The sequence below is a fragment of the Osmia bicornis genome, unplaced genomic scaffold (genome assembly GCF_907164935.1).
Source record: "Osmia bicornis bicornis unplaced genomic scaffold, iOsmBic2.1, whole genome shotgun sequence".
NCBI classification, from domain to species: Eukaryota; Metazoa; Arthropoda; class Insecta; order Hymenoptera; family Megachilidae; genus Osmia; species Osmia bicornis.
Genome location: NW_025791458.1, coordinates 102,697 through 125,340, shown reverse-complemented (window position 1 = coordinate 125,340; position 22,644 = coordinate 102,697). Strand labels below are relative to the sequence as shown.

Below are 22,644 nucleotides of genomic sequence, written 5' to 3'. Positions count from 1 at the left end.
CAGAAAAATTTCATGTATTAATAACATTTTTATTTAGCAAACATAATGTATAAATAAAAAGATGTCTTTGTTGCATTAGTGTTGTTTCATCGATATGTAAGCATTTAATTTTTTACGATCATCTCGACTCTCAGTCCCTCTTTTCTTCTTTATCAAACTGTCTCTTTCTACGTTCGTCGACATCGGTAAAATACAAACGATTTGCAGAATCGAATCTTCTGTTCTCTAAATGTTCGTCGTCGGTCTCAAATTCTGCACACTTATCGAGTTTTTCTGTAGGGAAATTCTACGAATAAAAAATGAGTCGAAAAAGAAGAATACAGTAAAACTTGGATATATGCAACAGAAGTTTGTCTGGATATATGCAACATCGCTATCCCCTCCACTTGGGGGGATCCCCCTAAGCCGGACCGAGCCGCTCGGCGAGGAAACCGTGTAATATGATCCGACCGTAATATCGGTGTGGCTAATACTAATTGAACGATAAAACTTTTTTATTTTTAACTTTTTCTTAATGAAACTTTTACTAATTCATTTGTGAGATTTTTCTGATTAAAATGGTACCAAACACGATATAATTTGGCTACATATGTATAAGGCAGGCCGTACACCAAAGATTCATGAAACACGCAACATGCAACATGCAACACGTCGCATGTAGTGTACGAACGTAGAATAGGTAACGCGGCACGGTACAAACGATTTATACGGACGCAGAATCGACACCTCGCTTGGATATATGCAACATTAAATGCCCAGAATCGACACCTCGCTTGGATATTTGCAACGTTTAAATGCCCAGAATCGACACCTCGCTTGGATATATGCAACGTTTAAATGCCCAGAATCGACACCTCGCTTGGATATATGCAACGTTTGAAACCCGAGTCGACGCCGCAACCGGTTTTCATTTCCAATCCTCCTTTGCTTTTCGCCAACTTTTAACATCAATTTCACTATATCGTGTTTGGTATCACTTTAATCAGAAAAATTTCACCAATGCGTTAGTAAAAGTTTCAGTAAAAAAAAGTCAAAAATAAAAAAGTTTTATAGTTGAATTAGTATTAGTCACACCGATACGTTTCGGCTCTTTCCTTTGATCATCGGACCTCTCTCTTTCCACCACTGTCTGTCCTTTTCTACGTTCACGCTTGGCTGCTCGTCGCGTGTAACCCGAGATTCGACACCTCGACTGGATATATGCAACGCCTGGGTCCCAATGTTTGTTGCATATATCCAAGTTTTACTGTACAATTTTTTTATCCTACGCTTCGTTTTCGAGAAATTCTACTCTAAAGTTTTACCAAGCAGTGTATGTTTAAGTCAAATTCGACCATGTACTGAAATAATGGAAAATTTTTTGAACAATTTTTAAAGTAATAAAATTTCAATGCAGTTCATGATATTTGAAATGTTTATAAACACAAGCATTGACAATAGTACTTGACAATAGACTACTATCAGATAAGACTGGTAAGTCAAATTTTACTTATGTATTATGCTAGATAAAACTTTAAAGTTCATTTTCTCGAAAACAAAGCATCGAATGAACAAAGTTTTATTTCTTTTTCCACCTTATTTAAATAATTTTTTACCATTTTTTGTACAAAAAACGAACGTTGGCGTTGCAATAAGAATATTACTATTATTAATTATTTTCAAATTAAGATCAAAAGTCGAAGCCAACGGATTTATTTATTTTATGCAGTAATTACAAGCACTTTTAGGTGACTCCCGCTTTTTATCGGGTCATAGATTGGCGTCGCCTGAATTAGGATCTTCCTAGTAGATAAAAAAAGCTTTCAATTTTGCGCCGTCTCCGAAAAGGTTGAAATGTATTTAGTATACTATTTAACGATTAAATAGGTTTCATTAATAGCTGTGGAGTATTGGTATAAATGAAATAGAAGTTATTTTATACCTTTTACCGCATTTTGTTAATGCAGCAAAAGGTTTCATTAATAATTGTTACGCAGTTGTATAAACGAAATATAAATTACTTTACACTTTTTAGCGCTTTTTAGTGGAACGAGCAGTATTTGTAGGATGCCGTAAGGAGGTTTACCATTCTTATTGGTTAATTGCAATAACGATAGTTATAAACGATAATAAGTTCCATACATTTTTGCAACTGGGATCATCGTGGAAATATCTTCTATTAGATGTGAAAGGTTTCATCGCGATCGGTACATTCCTTGCAGAGTAACACTAAGGAATAGGAATGCTGAAATTGTCCCTCTTCGCTAAGTTTTGACTGACGCTAGCCTGGATTTTCCACAGCGCCCCATAACAAACCTCGCTCAAAGAGGAGGTATAACAAGAGAAGAACATATCTCCTCTTTGCAATAATTCTGCAAATGTTTACATAAGTTGTATGCGAGATATTTATTTATTTAAATTATTTGCATTCACTCAGAATATTGGCTAACACTCCTTTGTATTTTTTATTAGTTTGGAAAAACAAAGTTACTATAGGTTTCTGAAAATACAAGCGTCACACAATTGGGACGAGTTATATCTTAAATTTGGTAAGAGATAGGAAAAAGCTATTCATGTAAAAGTTGAACGGTAGACTTATGAATGAAAAATATGAGATATCTCACGAAATATTAGTTTTTTAAACATTGTACTATTAGACATAGGCCCGTTAGCGAAATAGAAGAGAGGGAATAGCAGAGAGGGGAAAAAAGGAGATATAGATACGAGCAAGGCGCGGCGGAACGAAGCGATTTTAGTTATGTTAATTATGTTAGGATCGCGAGCGAGTTACGATTCTATATTTTTATGTTTTTTGGGAGAAATAAAAGGTCTTGTGTTAAAGAACTTGAATTCTGAATTCTGAATTCTCGGTAGCCAAGGCTCCTCCATTTATCAGTTCTAATAGTACCATTGTACTTTTTTATGCAGAATGTTCCAAGGAGTTAATACGAGTAAAAAAAATATGCAATTCTATTTAAATAAAAAGTGAATAAAGTCGTAAAAAAATAGACATTATCATACCATTCAACTTTTATATGAATAGCTTTTTTCTATCTGCTACCAAATTCAAGATATATCCCGTCCCAATTGCGTAACGCACCCTCTATACTTTTATCAATTAAAAAACAAAAACGAAAAATCGTGATTGCATTCCCACAGACCAGTTCGCCATTTTGTAGATAATACAGAGCAAGTCACGTGACAAATTTAGTTCATCTAGTAGTTATAAGGTGGCGTCAAACTAAAATGGCTGCCGATTTGGAATCGTAGCCAGAATCAGGCGTTAGCTTGATTACATCACTCGAACTGTGTCTACACTTTCGTTCTTTAGGCATACCGTCGCGGTGCCTCTGGTGAGATGAACGATTGAATGAGTTTGTAAATAAAAATACTTGAGGTGCTGTTGCCTTCCTAGATCGTCTTGCGCGCACGCTTCCAAAATGCATATGGCACGACAGCTGAGAATTTGTTCTTTCAAGTTCGTAACAGAACACGCAAGTGGCTCCACCAGGCCCAACGAAAACACTGCTGTAATACCGACCTACCAAGTCGGAGAGATCACGCGCCGTGTCTACCCCTTTTAACCGTTGTTGTAAGAGTATCCTAGTTTCGTTTCATTTTTGGTTTAACATTATATATCAGTTTTTTTTGGTGTAATTCCTATTGATAATATTAAACATAAACTGAAGATTATTGGACCTTCCTTGTGCTTTTTTTGTTAATTGACAACTTTTAAAATAAGAAAAAGTAACATACTGTGTATGTTACCATACTAACAAAAGTAATGGCACAGGCCGGAGGTTCTCTGTAAATCTACAATATATACGATTTTCTATTTAATTTTTTGTGAAATATAACTTTGAGTATAATATGAAGTTTAAGTATACCATGAATCATAAATTTTAAATATAAACATAATAAAGCAACATGGCAAGATACACATAAAAGTCAGTTTTCAGCGAAACAAAAGTATTGGCACTTGTAACAACTTTTTTACTGTACATATAGTACTTTAGTTAAATATTTCCAATGTTGGTCACAGGAAGCTCCCCTCCCCCCGGTTCAAGGTGATCGTCATTTGTCAATATTAGTCAGTACATTTTGCAAAAAAGAGACAAAAAGTGAATATGGGAAGTAGAACAAGAGAAAAAAAACAATTTCTAAAAGAAAAATTATATTAAATTTTATGCGGAAATAGGAGAAATTATTTTAAAAAGTCGTTTTATTGTGAGAGAGGTGATTAAGCTGTTTTTCGGCAAAGAAAATTTAATAAACGTCACAAGATACGGACCAATATCCTTAGAAGCTTACAGATCGTGAAAATAGAAAAATGGTTAATATAATAAAAAAAAGAAATCCTAAAACTACATCGTCAGAAGTAACTGCAATATTAAAAAACGAATGTAATGTGGAGATACATCCTTTGACAGTTCGGAGATCGCTCAGAAATGCGGGGTGTAAATAAAGAGTTGTAAGGTGCAAATACTTATGTACATCACGATACTGCATTCTGGGATAAAGTATTGTTTTCAGATGAAAGCAAATTTAATATTTTTCAATGAGATGGTCGGATTTTAGTTTGGTGAAGCCCCAATACAGAATTCGAAGGAAGAAACAGGTGGGGTAATGGTATGGGGGTGTAAGAGCAGCTCCTCTGGTGTAGCAGAGCTTGTTTTCATAGAAAATAACATGGACAAACATGTATATTTGAATATTTTAAAGCAAAATTTGAAAAAAAGTACAGAGAAACTAAATTTAGACGCAGACTAGTACTTCCAACACGATAATGATCCCAAACATACAGCGTATATCGTTCGTTGGTGGATCATTTTCAATATTCCGCTTATGTTACCGACCCTAGAGCAAGTGATCTTTGAAGAATGGCGGAAAATAGGCCCAGAAATCACAAAAAAATGAGTGCATTCAATAACTAATCGTTTGAAAACAGTAATAGAGAAAAAAGGATTACATACAAGATATTAAATTAATATATTATCATAAATTTATATTGCAAAATCGTAAGTGTGCCAATACTTTTCTTTCGCTGAAAACTGATCTTTATGTGTATCTTACCATCTTGCTTTATTATACTTATGTTTAAGATTGATATAATCTTAAAGAAAATAGAAAAAAAAGAAAATAGTATATTTTACAGATTTACAGAGAATTTTATATGAACCTCCGGCCTGTGCCAACACTTTTGTTCGGTACTGTATATGTATGAAGAATAGTATTCGATACATTCACTTTTGATGTCAAAATGTTACCAAAGGATATTGTATGATTTTCATGAATAAGCTTTTTAAAAGCTTACCTTTTTAAAAGCTCCAAAAATGACTTATTTTCGTAATACATATTAAGTTCAATGAAATTTCTTTTACTGCCATTTTTCATCACAGATAACCTTACATATTAATTTACATACATTTTATGCACAAAAACCCTTAACAAACCAGTATGCTTTTATATCATTTTTCGAAATTTGTTAAACTGAAAAGACGTAATTTTCTTTTAAGAAGCTTTGGTAACATAATAATTTTGGAGATAAATTAGGCGAAGTGATTTCGCAATAAAATGAAATCTGATTCTGTACGTTAATCAACTTGAAAACGTGTCCATCGGACACTACTCGATTGTTAAGCGTTGAAACAGTTTAAATTATGATTCAGATTTTAGGAAGAAATATAAAATTGGAACCCACACTACCACCCCTTCTTCCACATGGATTAATAAGTATGTACTCTAAAGTGATGTAAACAAAAATATGTAATTCTTTTTTAAGAAACAGAACTTGATCATCATACATATCTTTTAAAATAATAACGTAAACAAATTCGTTTTCATCAAAATATACTTTCCATTTAACTATGTAATTTTCATATAAACAATTTTTGGTACCATCATTATTTAGTTATGGAATAATGGGACTGGAACACTTTAACGTAGACACCCTGTGTAATTGGAATGCAACTGCACTACAGGGCTGTAGTATGTTATGTCAGGTCTACACTGGATAGAAATGTTCGCGAACAGCAGTGTAAACCAAGCATTAAAGTAGAATCAAAATTAACAAACTGACTTTAGAATACGAATTCCTAAGAGCTATTACACTTATCAAAACAATGTTTATAATACAAACTTATACACACCCATCAAAATTAAAGTCATAACAATTTAGTTTTGCGTTAAATAGTATCAAAATTATGAATAAAAAATGGAAACAAGAGAAAATATTCCAGCCTATTATTTTTATCGTGGGTCCTTCGGTTGGAACACTGTACGGGGCCGATAAGTAACATGACTTTAATTTTAAATAATGTAAATATTTATTCAATTCAATTATAATGAATAAAAGGGAAATAAAATATTTGTGTCTATAAATAAAAAAAGTAAAAAATAAAAGTAGGTCTAATAACTTGAACTATAAGATTTGCATGCCATTAAGGATTATTCCATTCCGTTTAGTGCATTCTTCCTGTTTTACTAGATTTGATTTACTTGTATTGCATGGCTCCAGACACACAACAAGGCAACAATATTTTTTATTTTCTTCATCGCTGTATTCGCAATAAATGTAACAGTTAGGTACTTACTGCTGCAGTGGTCTACGGCCATGTTTCTGAACTTTGACTACAAACTTATGTAAATACATGCGACTAAGAATTGTAATTTGAGTATTTAGAACAAGTCCTATTCAAAGTATTCTACGTATAACTGGTCACCTCGTTCTTAAGACAAACAATCACAATTCCATTATGTACTTCGATTGAAGCTTTCGATCAGAGGATAAAAGATTTTGGACAAAAAACTTAATATTATATTCACTGTAATAATCCGTAAAAGATATTCAATGATTCTATCCTGGACTTTATACAATGTAAACGTGAATACTGAACACATATGTAAATTACTAACTAAGAGTATGAAACATTTACAGTAACACAATTACACTGCTAAAATGATTTAAAAAAAAAGATCTTTCAGATCTTTTCTTCTGTTAAAATGCAATTTGGTAGGTACTTTTTTTTTGTAACATTTCTCCGTTTTTTGGTAAACGATTACTTTGTCTCGTTATTTATTGTATATTCAAATTTTAATATTTTAAATGCACTTACGTGCCTAAATGATGCCGCTTTCGAAGCATTATAGCGTTTCGCCACTTCTTGGATAAATATTTTGCTAGTTACGCAATTTTTTTGAGCGGTCGTGAAATCTTCTGATTGGCTGAACATCGTTTTTGTCTTAACTTACTTTGTGGCATTTTTATAAAATCATCTGAAAAATTTATTGGATTCATTAGAATAATTATTATAAGTTCTATTATATTATAAATATAGTCAAACATTTTTTGGTACTTATTTACAAAGCGAATTTAGTGGCTTTGAAATATGTTGTTAACGTCAACATTCTGAATAACTTTTCTCGATACATCGTTACCGTCATTCGACTTTAATTTCCGAGATATTCATAAAAAGCTTGAGTTCAATATATTGTATAATACGTTACGATTACACGTTATTCTGCTATAGATGAACACACCTCACGGCGTCCGTACTTTTTTAACCGACTTCGAAAAATAAAGAGGTTATTCAATTCGATTAGTTCTTTTTCCCTATAACGTATCTATAACGTTATCGCAATCAAATCGTTATTTTTAATTTTCGGGTCTTTTTAATTTTGCGCCGCCTCCGAAAAGATTGAAATGTATTTAGTATACTATTTAACGAGTAAATAGGTTGTATTAATAGCTCTTGGGTATTTGTATAAATGAAATAGAAATTATTTCATACTTTTTAGTGTATTTTGTTGTAGATGTTACGTGGACGACGGCTAGGCAGCGCGTGTGGCTAGCGGAGGCTTTGGGATGAGAGGCCGCGTAAGTTATATTATTTAAAGTCAATACAACCCGAGCGGTTAGATTGTATTGTTGTGGGAACTGTCACTAGTTTCACTGGGTTTGAAGAAAGATGCTAATGTGGGGTTGACAGAGTAATGTATGTATTTTACAATTCAGTCTATTACAATTGTTCTTGTCGCGAATATAGGTGTGTAATGTGTATATTACCTATCTCTGCAGTATGCTCGGTTTTGACGCACTGGCAATGCGGGGTGTTGTGTGTGTGTGTGTGGTTGATTATAGGTAATGCCAAATAGAAACACTGACTCGATTTCGCGGATTCTATAAGGTTAACTTTGCTCGGAGGGGACTTCAACCCGATTTCACTAACTCACTAACCAGCTCACGTTCATACACGAGGTTCTCGACACAAGATGACATTAGGTACTGACCGAAGAGCGGTGGTACGAACGGGTTTATATACTAATGAGAAAGGGTGATCTGGTTACTACTTAGATAATCGGGCTGGGCCCGTCTGTTCGGTAATATTTAGAGTGGTTGCATGTGCTGTGCGATTCTGTTATTGCTGGGCCTGCTGCTTATGTCAAGAGCAACTGGTCTGTTTGCCAGAGGGTTTTCCTTTCCAGATGTTAAAAGTTTATTTGAAAGAAGGCATGTTAGATAAAAACGGTCTGCCTACGTGATATAGAAATGAAATATAAGTTATTTCATATTTTTTAGTGCATTTTGAAGTCGGTTGTATTTTTTGTAAAAAATTATTTTATTTCAGACTTTTTAATAGAGCGAGCAGTATTTGTAGGATGCCGTAAGGTGGTTTACCGTTTTTATTGGATAATTACAATAACAATGGTTATTAACGATAACAAGTTCCTTACATTTTTGCAAGTGGATTCATTGCGGAAATATCTCCTATTAGATGTGAAAAGTTTCATCGCGATCGGTACATTCCTTGCAGAGTAAATAGTTATTAACAATAACAAATTCTACAAATTTTTGCAATTGGGATCATCGCGAAAACATCTATTAGATGTGAAAGCTTTCATTCTGATCGGTACATGTCTTGCAGCCTAAACGCCGAAAGATATAAATGAAACATTACATTTTTTGCGATAAATGTAGTTAGGAATGAAAAAATGCAACATATTCTTTTTACAAGACCAAGTGAGAGAAATACTCTACAAGATGCAAAAGGTTTCGTTTCGATTGGTCCATCCGTCTCGGAGTAATCGACGAAAAAAAATAAAAACACTGAACGCATTGAGTAACCTCCTCCTTTATCGAAGTCGGTTAAAAATAATAATGAAATTAAGAAACTGTACAGTCTTGAACACAAAATCAAACTTACAATTGGAAACATAAAAAAAACGAAATAAAAAATTTAACTCTTTCTATTGATTATGATTCCTAAACAATATTAAATTTAAAATTAAATTTTTGAATATTTATAATAAAATTAAGAATTCAAAATCATTAAAAATAAATTAAAAGTAGCTGTAGCAAACTTATTAATTATTGAAAATTGTGAGCGCGATTTGCGTATAAATTAGGATCACAGTGAGTACAAGAAGTATTTTATTATCAAAAGGGAAAAATGGGAACACGCGTAGACCGGTAAACAAGAGAAAATACACAGATACAAAGAGGACGATCGCAACGCATGCGCAGTAACGCACCATCTACAAACCCCGCAAAGGATTGAAAGATAATAGTTAATCACAACAAAAATCATTAAGTCAGCAGTCTTATCGTTAAAAAATCAATTCGATTGAAAAAGTTAGAATTTTATTAGTTAGTTGTCACACGTGACAACTTGACCCCCATCGTTAAATAACTTAAACTATCCACTCATTTATTACGATGTTCGAAAAATGCAAAACGATCATAAGAATAAGTTACATAAACCTCTAAATTATCGGATTTTAAAAACGTTTATATTGTTCATATATTCTATAGAACATATATTCTATTGAATAGACAACATATTGCAAAAATTTACTTCAAGTATATCAAAACTAACAATGACCCGTCGTGTATACTGACCTGGATACATATCTACAGCGATCTTAGTGATCTCGGGGGAGAGGCGACAATATGTCCACGCGTTGCTATGAGTTATTAGTACATTTCTATTGTTTAGCTTTTTTGTTATAATAATTGTGACAACCGACCCGTGTGACAATCATACCCGGTCTCCCTTACATGTAAACAGGACTGGCTCAAGGCCTTTTTCAAAGCGAGCTATTTTTCATATTTTGCGCCCTCCTATTATCCCTACTTCCTCCACCAAACATAACTAACAATAAGATTAAGGAAGAATTAAAGAATTAAAATGCGACACTCCATCACTTTATTATAACTTAATTAATACAAAGTTTATTTATATCACTTGAATATAATTATGGAAAACTGAAATATATTGTTAAATTCAATAGAATAACACAATTCAAAAATTAAAATTGTTGCTTACGAGCTTTCACTTCAAATTTTTCAATTAAATTTTCTAAAGCTAACTTTTGTGCAATATCCCGCTCAATTGAGATTGTTGCCAAACCATCTAGTCTACCCTGTGTCATTCTTGTACACAGGTACATCTTGATTAACTCTAATTTTATTTTAAACAAAATTCACGATACTCCTCTTACTATTATTATTTGTAATTATTGATATCTCATCAATCCCACCGATTTCGCTCATTTTTTAATATGTTGTTGGGATGATGATTCTAAGCAACTTTTTTCTATGCATATAATCACCACTCGGCTTTAGTTTTCGAGATACATATTTGCAAAAGAAAGTTTCTACTATTGCAGTGTATTTTGCGCATACCTACACGTCCGTGGCGGTGTGTGCGTCAGTATAGGACGACTAGTTTCTGTAAACACAGCATGGAAATGAACACAGGTGGAAATGAAAAGTTCAATTTCTCATCAACTACACACTAATCGTAAGTTTATGTTAAATAACGTATAACGGCAGTCATTTTTCGAATTTCGTCATGCGTGGCTGGCCACCTGACGGCGGCCAGAATATTAGTTTAGCCAAACCTAATCTAATACAAAATTAAATCAGTGAACTTGTTAATTAGTGAATTAGGTTAGGTTAAATTAATATTCCGGCCGCCGTGAGGCGACGTATGCCAAAATTCGAAATCATTGAAATTAGTCAAGTTCGATTTTTTAGTTCACCAGTTATACTCCTTGGATTTCGGCCACCGCAATTTGCTTATTCCCGTGCTGACGCACACACCGCTACGGACGTGTAGGTATACGCAGAATTCATTGGTATTGTGGCAATTTTCGTTTGCAAATATCTCGGAAATTAAAGTCGAGGGGCGGTGTTACATATGTAGGAAAAAGTTGCTCAGAATCATCATCCCAACAACATATTAAACAATAAGCGAAATCGGTGGAGTAGATGACATATCAATAATTACTAATTAAAATGTGAGATGGCCAGTCACGTAAGTCAAAGTTCAGAATCAGTTATGTTTGACTTTTAAGCTGACCCGTTATATGGATGGTACCCGGTCCACGTAGTGCTGTTGACAGAAACGGTAGATAAGCGAGGGTCTCTTGCTAACGCACACAGCCGCGGGTGTATATGTACAGGCGAAATTCAATATAGTAGTATTCATTGTTTTTTGCGAATATCTCAGAAACTAAGCGAGTCGATCATATAGGTTAAAAGAAAAAAAGTTGCTTAAAATGTCGAATTTTACAACATATTTAAAAATCATCGAAATCCGACGAAGAGGGGCAGCTTTTTGATCCGACTTTGAAAAGGAGGAGGATACTCAATTCGATCAGTATATTTTTTTTTTTTTTTTTTTCCTGGCTTTGTTCACCGATTACTCCGAGATGAATGGACCAATCGGAATAAAATCTTTTGCGTCCTGTAGGATATGTCTTCCGATTGGTCCCGTTATAAAAACATTTCACATTTTTTTATCCCGAACGGTTTTCATTATTGCAAAATACATTCTGGTTCAAGGAATGCACCGATTGCGATGAAAGTTTTCACATTTCGTAGATCATTCCACGATGATTCCATTTCCCAAAATTTATGTAACTTCTTATTGTTAATAACTATTGTTATTATAATAAAAAGTCTATTCTTTAGGGTTACCCTCCAAGGAATATACTGATCGCGATTTTTCAAAGTTGTCCCTGCAAGTAAACTTCGTCAGTTTCTTTACCAATTGGTTGCTAATACATTCTCCTTCAAATACTGCTCGTTCCACTAAAAAGTGTGAAATAAAATAATTTTTAACAAAAAAAAAATCCGACTTCGAAATGCACTAAAAGGTATAAAATAATTTCTATTTCAATTATTATATCTGTATTCCACAGCTATTAATACAATCTACTTAATCGTTAAATAGGATACTAAATATATTTCAACCTTTTCGGAGACGGCGCAAAATTAAACATATAATTTTTTCTTTGAAAAATAATAGGAATTTCATGATATCGTGTATCTTTACCGTATCATCATCGCTTATCAATTATCGTGAGTAATATATTTCTGTCCACCATTTATATGATCGGAAATTAAGAAGCAAGCTGTAGAGGAGAATCTAACACGTTATTAAAAATCTCCCTAGACCTAGTGAGCTGCGCAAGTTAAGTATGGTCTCTCGTGAAATGCAGTATAGATGTACATCAGAAGTGCTACCAACTTCTGATATAATCGCTACAATTACAAATCTTTTCTGCCATATTTATAACGTTTCGAATATGTTTTCTTACGACTTATTAATTACCAAGTTTGCCATACCGCAATCAAATCGTTATTGGCAGAATCGTATAGTCAGGTACTTTTAATTTTGCGCCGCCTCCGAAAAGGTTGAAATATATTTAGTATCCTATTTAACGATTAAGTAGATTGTATTCATAGCTGTGGAATACAGATATAATAAATGAAATAGAAATTATTTTATACATTTTAGTGCATTTCGAAGTCGGATTTTTTTTTTTGTTAAAAATTATTTTATCTACAAATTCACTCAAAATTGGAACTTATTCATTTCTTACTTTCGTATTTTATTTTAGTATACTGTTTGTTTTTTAAAGAAAAAGAAGTAACTTTAAAAAAATATGCAAAAGACACTACACACAGTCCTAAAGTGATTATGACATTCATACATATTTTATGCCAAGTTCTCTACATTGTACCGTAAACAGTAGGACAAGGATTACGTTAAAAAAGCGTCAAGCCAAACCGAAATAGAACTAAAACGGAAGAGACTTTTAAGAGCGAGTAGAAGATTTTTACGTGAAGTTCTTACGGTATACACTGTAGAGCAAAACTAAACCATCATGTTGTTTTCTAACATGAAAAATTATGATCTACATATTATAGACATATCACGAGATAAAAAATTCAACCCGCATATTAGATATTTTGTAACTATTTCAGCTTTAGAAACCAATTTGGTTTTTAGCTTTTAACCCCATTACCTTCAGTTTGTTAATTATAATATTTCATTTTTGAATCAATTTTTGAATATGTTTAATATCTTGTTAATTGATCGCTAGTTAAAAATATAAATATGTTTGCTCAGTGGGAATCAATATTGTAAAAATATTGTAAAAACTTAATAATCATATAATAAATAAATATATTTATAAATATATAATAAATCAACACATCGTCTCTTAAGCTGAAATAGTTGCAAAATTATAAACAGGTTTAGCTTTTCGGTTAATTTCTACCAATATATAATTATAAATAAATAATGATTTTCTCAAAGAACGCTTTCATGGGTTCAGTTTTGCTTCTCCATGTTTATCTTATTGACTTTGCTGGGCTTATGACAGTTTAGGGTGAGGCACCTTCCACTAGGTATGGTATACCTAGTTAAAACGATTGTGGTCTTCAATCAGTGGGTGACATCATATGGTTACGGTTATTTTTGCTAACGTTTTTATAAAATTTCGTGAATCATGATTTAGGACTCAAACCCGTGGCGCGCACAGTGTTCTAAACCATGATTCACGGAATTTTATAGAAATATTCGCGAGAAAAAGCCATAATCATATGAAATCAGCTGCTAATGGAGAAGCTTGTGGCCGCAATAGTTTGAACTAGTATTGGTTAATTGACAACCGACTTTGAAATGATGTGCACCAGTCATTTTACTCTTTACTGAATGAACTATCATAATTTTACAAGCAAGCGTCTATCCGGGAAAATTTTGTTGCCTGTCGAGTTGTTTGTCTCGTGTAAACTAGTCATAATGTGTGCCAACTTTCGAGCATTATAGCGAGTGACGAAGTCTCCCCTTCCCCTGTATGTATTACGCAATTATACTATAATGTAGAACTTATGTCAGTGTTTACTACTTACTGTAATATTACCGCGATCTACATACGAACCTACAGCATAATATTGCAATAATATTTTATAAACACACGTCAAATAAAGATATATAATATATTTCTTTTTATTTTATTGGTTGATTCTGAAATTATCTGTCAGCATAACTTATATTACTGGAGATTTAGTAGAATTATTGCTACTTGTTTAACCTTTTGTTGTATAATTTTTTTAATCATCAGAAAAAGTAAGAAAATAACAAAACAAATGTTTGTCTATTGTAGAAAGTTACTTAAAGACAAATTATATAATACATTACAAATTCACGACGTTATCTGAAAGTAAACCTAAAAATTGTAATTACAAAGGATGAGAGATATTTTTGATAAATTCGTTAATGATAAGATATGCAGTTTATTTATGTTTGACAAAATACAGGAATTTCGTGTCCTGTTATTTTATGTAGCGTATTTGCACAGAATGCAACGAAAGATTAAAACGTATCTCTATATGAAAACTATATTTTTTATATACAGGGTGCCCCGCGACTCATGGTCAACCGATTAAGAGGTGATTCTACGCGTAAAAATGAGTCGAAAAGAAAGAATAAAATTTTTTCCTCCGTGTCTTCGTTTTCGAAAAAATCGAAGTCGAAAATTTACTCAAAAATTACTTGCTTATTTCGAGGCAATAATAACACTGCACGAACGACAAACTACCAACCGAGGTGATTACTATGTTTTTAATTAAATACAAATAAGATCCAAAACAAGAGTGTATAGCGAGATGCACGAAGTCGACATATTATACCGAGTGCACACGTACCGAGTAAATTTTCGACTTCGATTTTCTCGAAAACGAAGACACGGAGGAAAAAATTGTATTCTGCCTTTCCGACTCATTTTTACATGTAGAATCATCTCCTAATCGGTTGACCATGATTAGCGAGACACCCTGTATATACATAATAAAATAAGGGAACAATAAAACGTCTACTTATATCTTTTTAATGGATTCTAAAATAAATATAATAAAACAACATGCATAATGTACATAATATCACTTGTATTGTGTTAAATTCTGTTATTACATTTATGTAACATAATATAAAATGTGATAGTGATAGAAATGATAAATAAAAGAAAAGAATTGTTTGGTGAATAGTTTATAACAAAATACAGAAAACAGATTTCTTACGTACATTAAAAATTCTTCATCCATATACACCAGTACAATTAAAGTACCTATTATTGGTACCTTTTTTTTAATTCATAAATTATATGTTCAGAAACTGTATCCACTCATTTTGCAATTGTATTTGTTGCACAGAGTGAAAATTCTTTTAAAATATAGGTACGTTTCAATGTATCTTACTTTGATTTAAGGCTGTATTGCAGCTCCGAATATTCTTCGTTTTTAATCCTGTTCTTTTCCTTCTTCCCCTTTAATCTTTAGTAAACAAGCGTAAACTAACACTGTGATACATGTGAATATGAAAAAAAAATTAAATGAGTTCAAAATAGCACAAACTGGTCCGAAACGAAAGAAGATCGAACAATGATTACTTCCCCTGGACTATGGTCGACGGTTATGTCGAGGTCGCAACACTGCACAGGCGTCGATCGATACGAACAAGAAAAGTTGCCCTTGCGACTTGAGAATAGGGGAGGGATACAGGATACACGATGCTTTCTTACAATTTTTGTCTTGTTATTGTCATATTTTTGTTTCTCTTTAGTTTCCATGTTATGTTCTTTATTATTGAAATAGGTAAGAATTATTTAAAATGTGTTCAAATTCTGTAATAGGAAACAAAAGTACTGTAAAGCTGCGTTCTCAATGCGTCGGCAGTAATCTGGAGTATAGATGCAGCGGCGAATTTTTCTACAATGTCAAGCACTGAATTCATATTCTCTTGATAGTTTCGACATGATTTCTTTTGATATTTATCGATATCAATCGGTAAATCAATGGGCATGGCGATCGGCTTTTTAAACCATGTAACACAAGCCAACGCACAAGTCCATAAAACATAGTTTAGCATTGCCCAGCAGCTTTGTCAATTCTAATCAGCAATTTGCCAACAACCGATTCCAATGTATTAAGGATGTAGCTTAATGTTATAACGGTTATGATAAACAATTGAGGGCCCGAATTTCATAATGAGGAGGTACGCGCGAATTTTGGCACACAAATATTGTCGAAATGTATCCGATTTTCATTTTGAATTATTGACAAGAAATGAAAAAGTTTATGAAACGAAAAAATTTCGTAACTTTTTATATTTATCTCGCCATAATTTGGTCGGGTATTGATATTTTTTGTTGAAACTTGGTCACAACATTCTTTAATATATTTTACGAAATATGGAACGTGTATAAAAATTTGAAAATGTTCCAAGAATAATTACAGAGTTTTTAAAACCTTGAATGCATTCTCGTTCAATTGTAAACGTTATATTACAGACTTTCAAAGTTTGGTTTCTAAATATCTTCAGTATGAATCAAGGAATTTTTTTTTTATAGCTTCAGATCTTCAAAAGTTATAGCAGAAACGTATAAACGAGTTGCATACTAAATACTAGTATATTTCTGTACGAATAAATGTATGAAGTTCTATAACTTATAAAAAAGTATGGCTGGTATTATTTTTTCTTGTTTGATTTTTGTGATAGTTTTGTTCTTATTAGCGAATCCATCAAATTCTTCCCACTTTCCGTTGGGGCGCTAACATATTGTTGTATAGTGTCCAATACCTTTGTCAGTGCCTACATATCTTATGATTGCGTATAATTGTCTTTTTTGATTTTCTATATTTCTTAAATATTGAGGAATTTCTTTTATTGTATATTTTTCTGTAGTTACAATATCTATTACTACTAAATTATCTCTAACATTATATAAAAATAATTATTATCTGTTATATTATACATATATATACATATATTATACATATCTTTTTATTTTCGTATCTTTAATGTTTTTTTTTACTTACTTAGCTCCAAAAATTTTCTTCTTTTTATTCGACTTCGAAAAGGAGGGGGATACTCAATTCGATGTGATTTTTTAATATTTTTTTTATGTATGTTCACCGATTACGCCGAGACGGATGGACCAATCGGAACGAAACCTTTTGCATCTCGTAGAGTATGTGTCCCGGTTGGTCCCGTTAAAAAAACATTTTGTATTTTTTCATTCCTAACGACTTTTATCGCAAAATACGTAATACTTCATTTATATCTTCCGGGGTTTATGTTGCAGGAAATGTACCGATTGGGATGAAACCTTTCACATTTAGTAGGAGGTATATCCGCGATGATCCCACTTGCAAAAATTTATGGAATTTGTTAATAACTACTGTTATAGCAAAAAATCTATTCCTTCATGTTACTCTGCAAGGAATGTATCGTTCGCGGTGAAACCTTTCATATTTAGTAGGATATACAGGGTGTCATGCGACTACCTCGACAGCCGAAGAGGGATGACTGCTAAGGTGATTCTAAACAACTTTTTCCTTTGCCAAAACGTTGGTTGAGGCTTGGTTTTCGAGTTAATAACAAAAACCACCGACCAATCCAGACGCGTATAGCGCGCAGTCCCAGGGACTGCAGTGTTGGGTACGAAAACCGGGCCTGACGTAGGTCGCTAACGAACGGCTTGGCACCCCGTTGGCATAACGCAATAAAAAAACTGAACTGGTGGAACATTTTTAGTCGTTGTTTAGAATGAATACGGAACCTAATCTCTTGTCGCCTGTCATAATGTAAAAAAGGAAATTCTAAGGATTCTAAACAACAAATAAAAATGTTTGAAGTGGATTAATTAATAAACGTTTGAATTGGGGGCTACGTTAATGATGAAAAATTTGAAAACAATTTAAATGAAACTTATCCATTCGTTTCTAAATGTGATTACAAACATAAGGGACAAGCTGTGGTTCCATGTGTAACGACCCAGAGTGAGTACGTCACTGCACCGACTTGTAGGGAGAGCGGTTCCCTTAGAAGGCGACTCGTATTAATGTATCAGGGATTATAGGTTCGCGTGGTGTGCGGTTGAGGAGTAAAATCCAAACATCAATGTATCAGACTAATAGTAGTTTGTTTATTCGATTCAAGAAGGTAAGTGCTTGATAATTGACTTATGATAGTTCTGAATATAATATAAAATAATATCGCTGATATAACAATAGATGCGGCTAGAATAGGAATACAATAAGAAATTATAATAAATTCGCCCTAGATTGGAAATACAGTGAAGAATATATGATTAGTAATAAGTATATATAAAATTAGAAATTAAAAATTAGTAATTAGTAATAAATGATAATTAATTATAATAATAACGCGGAGCTGACTATAGGTACAGCCAACATCTCTGAATAATGACCAACTACGCTAAGTACTGGAAATTATTAATAAAAGCAACTTGTACGGTACTTTCAGACACGAGCAGACTTTGCCTACAGGTCGCAATCGGTTTCTGGACTGGCCAGAGCTGTGTTAAATACAGGCCGTTTCAAGGAGCTCCGCTCCTCGCTAGCTCTTTATACTTGAGTATGGCTTAGCAAAAACACCTGGTTAACACGTTGCGCACCATGAGTAGTTTGTCTGCAGATCCGAAGTAACTTGTACTTGTCACTGAAAGGAATTTAATTTAGCATCGGTTACTCTATCGCTATATTCCTACCTAAGTGGTTCAGCGCTGAGCAACCGTAGCTTTTCCTCTAATGTTAGAGTGGTAGCTGCCCTCGACCTAAGTCGAAGTCGAGCTGAGCATGGTCGAAACCAAACTGATTTTTCTTCTCGCTGTACGCCTCTATTTATAGTCAGACTTTGCTGACTTAGCGCTTTTTTTCTATGTAGGATTCCTTCAGATTTCTGGAATTCCCCATCACGTGACGGCCGAGTACCCCTGCTCCTTAATCTACGCGGCCTCCCTACTCTAGGACCTTACCCCACCGCGGGATCATCGGGGTTGCTGGCGCACACGTGGTCGCACGTCGATAATTTATCGATGATCTAGCTTACCGGCTGAACGTTTATCGACTTGATTTAATTTTACGACTGATTTTTAAATTGAGGTACCGCTGGGACGTTACACATGGGAAAACATACGCTGCTACGGACTTGTAGACAATTTGGTGATTTTTTCTTCTATTTTGCTTGTTGTCCTCTATATGTATTGTATATGTATATTCGATTCAGTCCGGAGCGGAGCTCATTCTTCCTTCGACATTGAGACACATAACCTTACTTTTGTCTTAATAAGTTGAGTCAGCTTGTTAGTTGTATGTAGATAATTGGAAGAGTCTTTTTTGTTTATCCCTTCTAGTAATAGATTTTTGTTCTGAGCACATAAAGTTAGTGCGATCTTGTTTTTTTCCTTTATTTCGCATTAGAGTTCTTTTCAATCTTCTTGTATCATGCAATTCATTGATAGTGAAAAAGGCAAAAAGAGGTTGTTGTATAATGGATTTTTATATTATCAAGACCGAACAGTAGCCGAAAGTACGTATTGGAAGTGTTGTAATTATCAAAAGTTACGTTGTATGGGACGTGTTATAAGTGTTAAAGATTCTGTGAAAAAAGAAACAGCGCATAATCATCCCGGCGATCCGATCCGAATGAAATGAAGCATGAATCATCGACTAGTACCAGCGGGATTCATAATATTGTTGTTAACGTAGTGGGAAGTGTTTCTGATAATATTGCAACTGTAATGTCGAAAGTTTCTTCATTAAAAAAAATATTAAGACGAGTCAGAAACAAAACTCATGAAGATCCTCGAATACCCGTTTGTCTGAAGGAATTAAGTGATATCCCAGATAACTTACGTTATACTGAAAGGGGTAAAGTATTTCTAAGCTTTGATTCGGGCGCTGACGATCCCGAAAGAATCCTTATTTTTACAACAAGAAGAAATTTGAAAATTCTTGCCACAACCGATCATTGGTTTGGAAACGGTACTTTTGACAATTGTCCAGTACAGTTTGTACAAATTTACACTATTCACGGCCTTTTCGATAGTACAGTGGTTCCCTTAGTCTACGCGCTTCTTCCGCGTAAAACAAAAGAAACATACTGTCGGTTTTTAGGAGCATTAAACAATTTTAAATCAGTACTATGCCCTAGTACTTTTATGATTGACATGGAGATTGGGTTTGTAGGTGCCATAAATGATATATTCGCAGGAGCAAATGTTCGTTTTTGCTATTTTCATTTTTGTCAAGCAATATATAGAAAATTAAGCGATTACCATTTGAAAAGTCGGTACGATACAGATGAAAACTTTTGTGTAAGAATTAAAACTTTGATGGCATTAGCATTCGTTCCCGTTAATGATGTTGTTAAATTATTTGAAGAATTGGTTTGTATCAACTGTACAGGAAAAGATGAAAATGTTGATGAGTTTTTCATGTATTTTGAAAAAGAGTACATTGGGACCGTTAAATTGAAGAAAATAAGAAAACGCCCGAGATTCCAAATTAGTTGTTGGAATCAACATGATGCAATATTAAACGATTTGCCCCGTACAAATAATAATGTTGAAGGTTGGCACAGAGGATTCAACGAATTAGTGGCAAAACAGAATGCAACTATTTGGCATATATTAAGATGTTTAAAAATGGAGCAGGCCAAAAATGAATTTATGATTTCCCAAATTCGATCAGGAGTTGAAGTAAGCAAACCATTAAAAAAATTCATTCGGTACAGAGATCAGTTGAAATCTGTAGTAAATAAATATAATAGTAGTATGTATATATGAAGAAAAAATTGATTACGTTTATGCAGTGGCAAGAATTCTTTTAGTTTAAAATATGTATCTGGAATTTAATTTCATACTTAGATACTAAGGATAAAAAAATAAGTTAATTTAAAAACAAGCAAATTGTAAATGTAAAAAAGACGATATTAAACAAAATAAAATAAAAAAAAGCAAGCAGACTCAAAAATACAAAATAAGATCAAAAACATTCGATGAATTGTCTCATTCGGTGAAATGTCCGTTCCGTGAAGTGACATTTGGTGAATTGGTATACGGTGAAATGTCCATTCGATGAATTGTACATTCGATAAATTGTCCATTCGGTGTACTGTCTTTCGATGAATTGTCTTTCGATGAACGGTCCGTAAACCGTATAATTAATAAGTTATGAGGTTAATGATACTATTGTAGAAATGATTTCCGTTTCCCGAATAATGTAACTGTACCACATTTATTACATAGAAAAATCAACGTTTTTACTTACTTGCGACGTCGACGGCGGTTCTTTTCTGTTCTCTACGTTCTTTCCTTCTTCTTTTTCTGCTTTCTCTACTTTCTTTGCTTTTTCTGCTTTATCGGCTTTCTCTTTGGCTTTTTCTTCTTCTTTTTCTTCTCCTCTCTTTTCTTTCCTCTCTTCCTCTATTTCCATCTATAATGAAAGTAATTTATGTGTAAATAACGTAATATTATTGATATATTCTACTTGCCGATTATACGCACCTTGTCTTCAGACATGTTGAAGCTCGACTGTCTTTTGTTGTTGATGCTGAAACCACTCGCATGGTGGTAGGGATCAGGACCGTGTTCACTGTTTTATAAAATAGACCCTTTCCTAATTTCTAATTTCTAATTTTACGGATTATAATATTATAAATGAATACAACTTCAAAACTTTTTTTTTAATAAATATCGACGTCATTGTTCTTTATTTTTCGTAGTCCTGAGAAACACTCCTCACCACGGTGCCCTATGTTTCTCCGTACTGTATTTTACGTCTTCGCGACAGTTTTCACGATAGTTGCATTCGAAGCAAGAAATAGATTGCATCATTGAATTTATTTCAAACCTTTGAAAGTGTGAAGTGAAGTGAGAGGGGAATATTGTTGTGGGATAGTGACAATGAGTGATAGTGAAAATATTGTCATGGTTGAAGATATGAGAAATCAGTATGAGGATCAGTGTTTGATAATAAAATAATTTTTAACAAAAAAAACATCCGACTTCGAAATGCACTAAAAAGTATAAAATAATTTCTATTTCATTTATACCAATATTCCATAGCTATCAATAATATCTACTTAATCGTTAAATAGGATACCAAATACATTTCAAAGTTTTCGGAGGCGGCGCAAAATTAAAAACTTTTCCTCTACTAGGAAGATCCTAACTCCGGCGTCGGCAACCTATGATAAATCACCCATTTGATAGTTTCAAGTAATCAATATTCAACGGGAATCAACAAACCCATTGCGAATTAACTATACTGCAGTTCACGAGTGACCGCACTTAACTCGCGCAGCTAGTGACCTACTGAAGTCTAGGGAGATTTTTAATAGTGCGTGTGATTCCCCTTTACAGCGTGCTTCTTACTATGCGTTCACATCATTTTTTTTGCGACAAATAATAGAAATTTCATTGTATCGTGATACTTTACAATATCATCACCGGTTATCAGTTATCGTACGTCATATATTTCTGCCCACCATTTATATGTTCGCAAAG

At 33.4% G+C, this 22,644-nt stretch overlaps 2 protein-coding genes across 7 annotated transcripts in view; both read right to left on the bottom strand.

The window, feature by feature from the left end:
• Window positions 1–15,742, bottom strand: part of LOC114881094 — a 51,306-nt gene extending 35,564 nt beyond the window's left edge. For 2 of the 6 annotated variants that reach the window (XM_046289878.1, XM_046289883.1), the window contains exons 1-2: window positions 15,530–15,742; window positions 7,095–7,254 (exon numbers count right to left, since the gene is read on the bottom strand). The gene's annotated coding sequence lies outside the window, so the exon portion shown is untranslated. Of the gene's footprint in view, window positions 1–2,121; window positions 2,922–7,094; window positions 7,255–15,356; window positions 15,475–15,529 lie in introns of those variants that run through there. The other 4 variants (XM_046289879.1, XM_046289880.1, XM_046289882.1 and 1 more) reach the window with 4 other exon arrangements.
• Window positions 131–21,657, bottom strand: LOC123989254 (ribosomal biogenesis protein LAS1L-like). The gene is made up of 3 exons (XM_046289974.1): window positions 21,643–21,657; window positions 21,407–21,571; window positions 131–286 (listed from the first exon to the last, which is right to left on the bottom strand). Exons 1-3 carry the CDS (start codon window positions 21,655–21,657, stop codon window positions 131–133), a joined length of 336 nt encoding a protein of 111 aa, XP_046145930.1.
• Window positions 21,658–22,644: the final 987 nt, after the last annotated feature.

Bases quoted from the DNA above. Each gene is read 5' to 3' on its own strand.
- LOC123989254 (XM_046289974.1), bottom strand. The intron at 287-21,406 runs GTAAGTAAAAAC...TTTTATTCGTAG, and splicing joins AACCGCCGTCGACGTCGCAA to AATTTCCCTACAGAAAAACT.